General features: G+C 41.7%; 1 protein-coding gene across 1 annotated transcript; it reads right to left on the bottom strand.

Annotated features, from left to right (window-relative positions):
* Positions 1-439: 439 nt before the first annotated feature.
* Positions 440-3,504, bottom strand: cdkn1ba (cyclin-dependent kinase inhibitor 1Ba). The gene is made up of 3 exons (XM_034577662.1): positions 2,745-3,504; positions 2,159-2,319; positions 440-1,756 (listed from the first exon to the last, which is right to left on the bottom strand). Exons 1-2 carry the CDS (start codon positions 3,157-3,159, stop codon positions 2,168-2,170), a joined length of 567 nt encoding a protein of 188 aa, XP_034433553.1. The 5' UTR covers positions 3,160-3,504; the 3' UTR covers positions 440-1,756; positions 2,159-2,167.
* Positions 3,505-7,936: the final 4,432 nt, after the last annotated feature.

The raw sequence follows: 7,936 nt of genomic DNA, 5'->3' as shown, positions 1-7,936 counted from the left end.
GCCGGTGCACTCTTTACCTTCCTTATTTCCTATCTGCAGATTATAGGAATACTATAGAAATGACTGAGTTGTCAAATTTGTGCAGGAATGAGAAAAACATACATTCCAAGGCCTTTATGTGACTTATCAGTGGTAGTTGTGTTACTGATCCTATCATGACTGTCATTCATCAACCTTTTTAATAGCATGTTTGTATCTGCACCAGGTCTTTGTGTCACACTTTGTGTAATGACTATTAGCAGCCAGTTTACATGGGCGGATCACATTAAACGTAAGTGTGTTTGTGAAGGGTGGAGCAGTTGTGTGCTGTGCAATCAAAATAGTGAGCACATGAATTTATTACAGCAGTTTTTTTTTTTTTTTCCTTTCTTTTTTAAATCAATCCAACTGCTGATAGAGTAAAAGAAAAAAAATAACACAAAACACACGGGGTATAAAATCGATTATTAGGCTCAGTTTTGCAACAGTTTATTTATCTTAAAAATAATAATGAAAATATATATTTACAAAAAACGCACAAAAGTTGTTGCTTTGGGAAGCGATACATACACCCACGAAAAAAAAGCTCAACATAAATAAGTTTGTATAATTTTTCAGTGTTTTTCGAAAACAAACAAAAAAAAAAGGCACACAGGTACACTTCAAAGTTTGACACCAAATAAGGCAGCGTAACTTTGTTTTCTGCCTCCACTAAAATAAATGAGAAAGTAACAATAGTGCAATTACATGTTCCACATGAATTCCACAGCACAAACACAAATCTTTGATTCACATATTTGCATAATAAGTAGCCCAGTGATTTTAACATATTTTATCTATGTTGGCCTGGACTACTGAATTTATTTATTACAAGGGGTGGGATACATGGCCTAAAAGCCACTAAAATAATAACTCACCTAATTTTAAAATAATAATAATAATAGCTAATTCTTAGGATTATTAGCAAATACTGTTTAAATTTGGTTGGATATTGCTCAGCAGTTTAGCCACCCCTCCTTCCCACCCCTCCCCCTCCCCCCAAAAGGCACAAACTTTGGAAAAATCCCAGAAAAAAAAAGGAAATATAATAATGACATTAAAAAGGGGGAATAAAGAAATATTATTTGCATGTAAACTTTATCTATCATGGCTGCTCCCAGTTCGATGGACCCTCGACTTTCAGTGTGGCCTTCAGAAACAAGACAGGCTGTTTAAACACTGGACAAACAAAGCCATAGAAAAAGTGAAGACATTTTTTTTTTTTGTTGTTTCCACATGACCCTGACTTTTGAATTCTGCATTTGTAACTTACATCAATTACCTGAAGAATGATACCACACGACCATTTCAACAAAATAATATTTCTCTGCTGGAAATTGCACTGCAACTTCCCGAGTCAAATTCACACACGTATTCAAATACATTTAAGAAAAAAAAAAAAAGAAGAAAAAAAAAAGTATAAAAGCATATTATGCTTTTCGCTTTTATGTGCTACATCTGAAACATAGGTAGTAGGTACAAAATAAAAAAAAAGATGAGCAAAAATCCATTTGCACACTGCTACATTGTCTGCTGCTTCTGAGGCAATTTAATTAAAATGAGTGCCAAAACTTGATAGTGTTCATAATCAGTGCTTGTGCAGCCTCCCCCTCATCCCCTTCTTTAGGGGAAGGCTGTTTCTTTTCTCTCTCTCTCTCTCTCTCTCTCTCTCTTTTCTTTTGTACTGTTCTCCTCCTTCTGTCAGATGATGAGAAACCAGCAACAGGTCTGCGCTGCTCTGTGGGACATAAAGAGGAAACGGCTTGTTGAATGGTGCAATTGAAAAAGCAGTTGCTCATACTTGACTTGAATCTATCGTGCACGCGCACACACACTCACACGCGCACACGCACACGCACACACACACACACACACACACACACACACACACAGAGTTGTGGAGGATTTAAAAAACCTGCAGGTATTGAAGGTTGATGACGTGTTAAGTGCTGCATGCAGGAAATACATGTGTTTTCAACTCAAATGTGTTGGTGCTGATGATAAACAAGTAAACAAAAGTCTATTGGCACCCAACATGAAGGCCGATTATTAGTATTTGAGACACTGGAGCCCTGTGTGTCATTGGCAATTCATTGCACTCGACACAAGTGGAACAGCGGGACATTGATCTCAAACCTACCGCTGTTTTTCACTGGACGTCCTCGCTGCTCTCCGGCCGGTCGGGTCTCCTCTGCTCCGCGGCTTTCACCGCCTGACTCGCCGCACCGTGTGACGGGTCGTCTTCATCATCTTCTTCGTCGGTATGCGACCTTTTACTGTGACACTCGCTGGAGCAGGGACCTGGCGGAGGAGAAGAGACAAAACAAGTGTCAGTGAAAGTTGTGAGGATGTGTGGAGCAGCACGTACACCTGACCGACGAGCTGCTGCCAGACTCCGGAGGAAAAACCGCCGATTTTAGCGAGAATGCCACATCTGCGGGTTACAATGTAATAATAAAAGTCATGTGGAGTAATGTGGAGTAAAGTGACGTGCGGCCTCCAATTCGGGGAGGATTTGAGTTTTTTTAGGTTTCATAAGCGGATATATTTTAAGTTTTCTCTCCTCCCCAGTGATTTGGTGTTTGTGAGCAGCGACACGGTGATGAACCGACCGCAGCTCACGGTGGAACTCGGCTGGCGGCTCCGCATTGCGACACAGCGACACTTCAGATATGGAAGAAAACTGCGTGACAGCTTCAACAATGGAAGGTAAAAAAATAAATCACCTGAATCTCCAGAGCGTCTTTTCCTCGGTCGCTCCGTGGCTGCCTGGTTTTCCGGCCGCGTCTCGCTCCTCTCCTGCCGGAGGTCACCGCCGGGCAGCTCCACCTCTCGCCGCGGCGGCTGGCTCCCGTGAGGCGGCCGGAGGTAGAACTCCGGCGCGCTGGGGTCCTCCTGCCACTCGAAGTTACGCGGCTCCAGCGGTCGTTCCTCCACCGGGTCGAAGTTATACCTCTCCCTGAAAGCCTCCACATCTTCCTGCACCGCCGTCGCCAAATTCCTCCGTATCTCCTCCCGGTCGGGTCTGCCGAAAAGGTTTCTGCGCACCGGGGGTCTCATGTTGTCCGGCTGGCGCGCATCCACCCTCTCCAATGTCGGGCTCGCATTAGAAAGGCGAACATCTGACATTTTGATGCACATAAGACAAGGAGGGGAGGGGGGAAGAAAACAACAACCAAAAAAAATAAAATCTTCTCAAACGCGTACTTCCAAGTCGTATTCCTGTAAAAATGCAAAGTCACGGGGGATGGTGCATGCGTAATCCGCGCGTCTCATCCAAAATGGTATAAAGCGTCTCCAAAAAGGCGCAGGGAGCGTTCGAGAGAGCCACTCCTGTCAAGTCCGTAGTAAAGACTGATGAAAACAACAAGTCAAGTCATAACAGCCAACATGGCGTTAGAGGGAGCTATGAGTGAAGAAGAAAAGTTGACATCAAGGACTATTTAAACAGAGAGGGCGATTCATTGGTCTTCGCAGCAGGGACCGCCCATACAGTTCTTAAAGTCGAACAGGGCAACAGCATTTAGCTGGATGGGATCAACTCTGTGTTGAATGTGACTTTATGGAGCTGTTTGATTAGGGAAACACAGAAGAGTCAACTAATGTGAGTTACAGGAGAAAGTGATCCGGGTTTAACTGTCCATTGACACCTGGTTCAAAGTCAGACATGAAGATTAAAGTCAAATGCTTCCTTTGATCCTCACTGACATGCGCATCACTCAGCAAGTTTAAATGGACGGTTATATTCCGATATAAACTCATTAAGATAAAAGGCTGTAAGGGGACACATTCAAAAGGAGATGCCAAAGATAACCAAAGTTGATTTGCTTCACCACAGGAAGCACACGTTTAATTCACCACCCTGCTCGTACAAGTTGCAAGTGAACGGGAGGCGATACACTGATAGATTTTCGTATGTGAGACCATGTCATAAAAACACTGCAATCTAAACAGCATGTTCTGATCACATTAAATCCAAATAGGGTCATACTTGGAACTGGATGGGCACTCAGAAAAGCGCTTACCTCCGCCAAAGTCCACAAGTCCCACATTTTAATTAGCCAGATCTGGATTTTTATTAGGATCTGCACCAACTTGCACACACTCATAAATTTGAATCTATGGCCAGACGGAAGCAACGACCCTCACTGAACACCGGGTGGCTAGAATCGTCTGGGATTATTTAGGCCTTCTTAAAATCTTGACCTTGTACAGGTGATGAAGGTCAGTTAGGGCTGTGCCAACAATATTGCTGCACACATTTATACCAGGAAATTAAGAGAAAATATGCAATTAAAACAAATTTGATAAAAAAAAAAAATCATAAAAGTACTACTGACGCACATGCTTTTTTACACATGGCAACAACATGAGGCCCAAAGCCGAGCTTGTCATCCAATATTTATACTGCTGCTCCAGCTGAACAGCCTTAATATTAATCAGCACATGAGAGATGACAATCCTAAAATTTATTCTCATCTCTTTAGTCTTGGGCACATTGACTTCCAAGAACTTGCAACAGTCTGAACTCTGCCACAACTCATATAAACATAAATATCTAAATAATCATATTCAGACTAAGGCCAAGAGTCTCCGTGTTCCTGCGCTGTGAGATGTTGTGGATTCTGAAAACAGTCGGCTAATTGTCTGCAGAGTAAAACCTGATAAGAGAACAACACTGGTAAAAAGATTTATCTCACATTGCAGGAGCGCTGGGCCGAGGTCTCGCTCGGGGGCTGGTAACACTATCACATGAATCAATCATCAAGTGATTGTGTGAGCGCTGACGGATTTCACTACTTCATCTGATTCAGTGTCACATACACAGCTTAGGCTCACCACTTGATTCAATCACTGTAAATGTATTCAGTTACCGCTGCCAGATAATTGAAGGACAATGACGCCGCTGTTGTGCTGCAATAAGCACCCGTGATGCGAAAAGCCCCCCAGTGTACGTTCAACATGATTTCAACCCTACTTCTAACCAATCATCACTCGTCGTTACTAAACCTCGCCTCACGGGGGTGCTTTTACGCAGAGGTGGCGGTGTTTGTTACGGCACAACAGCCCCTTTTCTACCAGCATGGAACACGTTCTGTTTCAGTTCATGCAGCTACTTTTAAATCCAGAGAGAGCCTGAGTCTGAGCAGTAGCCGTCAGTGGATGGAGCATCAAGGTCTTGCTGATTTACATGCTCGACCAATCACTAGTTACTAGTCTCAACTGTCAATCATGACCTTTCAGCCCATTTGTATAGCACCAAATAACTAATTAAAACCAAACTTAAAAGGAAACAAACACTTTTATTTTGACTTTTTAGTTTGGTCCATGTTCCATCCACTAACAGGGAGGAGGCAGGGTTTATGACCTATACTACAGCCAGCCACCAGGTGGCGATCGAGGCAGTTTGACTTTACTTTTGGAGAGCTGTCACTTTGTCCGTCTTTTTATACAGTCATAGAAACAACAGACCAAAACAATGTCATCCAACATCTTGCTGTGACTGTTAGTTTGCCTTGTGCACCGCCCTCCATCGATGACACATCCTTGATCACCTTTAAACAGGTGGAAAAAACAGGCTGGTCGCCTGGACAGCACCAAGAGATTCCTGAATGACACCAATGCAAGAATCAGATCTAATATGATGGAAAAGTGGGGGGTGAGACATGACTGAGAGCTTTTATGCAGGAAAACAACAACAACAACAACACAACAACAAAAAGGCCACAAATCTGCCTCCTGGCATCAGATGACATCAGCTCTGGAGTAGAAATCCTTCCGTCATCGTTGGCTTGGTGCCTATCGCTTTTAGACTTTGCCACTGGTGCCACAGCAGCGGTTTGTGTGCTACACTGGTTGCAATTGCTTGTGTGTACTTGGAATTTACATAATGAGGAAACAGAAAGTGGTGCAGCTTTAAAAAAAAAAAAAGAAAAAAAGAAAAAAAACAAACTTTGAGACTCGCAGCCATTTCCCTTTGAGGGTTTCCTGTTTGCATCATATAAAAAATGTCTCACCCAAGAGTCTAATTTGGGTTCGTGTCAAGATTTAACAGCTTTCACATTTATTTTCCATACATTCCAGAGGAATCCTGAAGTGAGTAAGTGAAAAAATCAACTTCTACAACAGTTTAAGCCCTAAAACTATACAGTGTGTGTCACTGTGCATTCCTGCGCAGCATTAAAACTCCCTGCGCCTGTCTTTTAGGCCATGCTGTTTCAGTTAACCCCCGAGAAGACCCAAACATCTCGTGACAAATACAGTGAGGACATCTGTTATATCGATGTTATCGCCGGGAATCACACTTAATCCATAATGTGTTTACGCTGCTGCAAAGTGGGCACAGTGTTGTGTGCGCAGAGCGACCCACGAGCTAAAAACAGATTCTGATCAAACTGATTAGGCGGGTAAGAGGAGAAATAAGGCAAGAGAACATTTTGTTAAGGTCACACATGCAGAACCGAATGCTTTAAGGCGAATGATTAGGATTTTTTCTCCTGCACAGTTGGACATATTAAAGCTCAGCTGCAGCGGGGGGGGGGAAGTACCAGTTAGATAATATGTGACAATAACTGGGAAAGTTTCTTAGTTACCTCCACCAAGGAGGTTATGTTTTCTTCTGCTGCAGGATTATACAAAAAAAACTCAACTGATTTTCATGACATTTTGTGGAGGACTGGGACAGCACCCACAGAAGAACCCATTCAATCTACAGATCCAGATCATATATGTCTACATAATGCGACCTCAGATCGGAATACTCCACATGTATTCATTTGATTATTTCCACAAAACTGCAAAGGATGCATTATGGGTCAGGGAAGAACTTATAAATTTTGGTGTGGATCCAGATCAGGTAGCAGATCAATACAAATTTTCCCACTTTCTTATAGATTTCTTAGAGAAAAATTCATGGATCTTGACTGGACTGATATTTTGCTCGCAATTTAGTGCAGATCCAGATAAAAATCTGGACCTGGTGAATTTAAATGTGGTTTCATAAAGGTAGTGGTGGGCCTTGGCGGGTGTACGATCTCTACTGAGTTACATTGTAGTTTTATTATACTTTTGCTGAGACAAGGTTGATCATTCTCTCCAGGAAGTGACACCTAAATAACAAGAAAAGTTTAGGTATGTCAGTGAAAGGCTATTTTGATTATTAGTAGTTGGGAAGCTACATTTGACACCGGGTGTAATTTAAAATGACAAAAGGGGAGTAACAGTTGCACACCACTGTGGGATGATGCAACTGCAGTGAAATGACTGTTAGTTAAACATTAATTATGATCCACGATAAAAGAAAAAGTCACAAAACAAAACTCTGTTTTTGTGTTTGATGTTTTTTATGATTTCAGAACAAAAAATATTTTGGACTCGACAGAAGTCAACACTTCAAGCTTTGACAATGAACAAACAGGAATCAAAGTTCGAGCTGTGATGCCCTTTGCAAACGATGTGTCACTGTGAACATGTGTGTAATATTAGAGGATGTGCCGTTAATGTTACCATATGTTGCTGAAAAGCAGTAAAAATGTGTTCTCTTGTAAAAAAAAAAAAAAAACAGGCTCATTAAAACTTGAAAAACATTTATTTTATTTTTTTCCACTTTGACGGCAGTGGAAACACAAATCTATGCCTGAGTGTGACTTGCAAGTGAACTATTGCTTCCACTTTGCTCTTTTTAGTCCTACACTCATGGCTGTAATATTGTTGGAACTATTTACAGAGAGACTAGAATAGCTGCTGTGGGCTTAGATGAGCATCATGGTCATAACTGAAAACATGTTTATAATTTAAAACTGTTCATCCTTATTTGATTATGAATTTATATAGCATAGAAAATGTGCTCCACTGAATAAAACATTTTTTTTTTGTTGCAGTGTATATGTTTTTTTTTAAATTCCTGTAAAGAGTTGGA

This window comes from Hippoglossus hippoglossus, chromosome 23 (assembly GCF_009819705.1).
Source record: "Hippoglossus hippoglossus isolate fHipHip1 chromosome 23, fHipHip1.pri, whole genome shotgun sequence".
NCBI classification, from domain to species: Eukaryota; Metazoa; Chordata; class Actinopteri; order Pleuronectiformes; family Pleuronectidae; genus Hippoglossus; species Hippoglossus hippoglossus.
Note: the sequence above shows the minus strand (reverse complement) of the source record. Positions and strands in the feature narration are given on the sequence as shown.

Coding starts and splice junctions, on each gene's coding strand:
- cdkn1ba (XM_034577662.1), bottom strand. CDS start 3,159: ATGTGCATCAAAATGTCAGATGTTCGCCTTTCTAATGCGAGCCCGACA. Junction 2,320..2,744: donor AAGACGCTCTGGAGATTCAG/GTGATTTATTTT, acceptor CTCCTCCGCCAG/GTCCCTGCTCCAGCGAGTGT.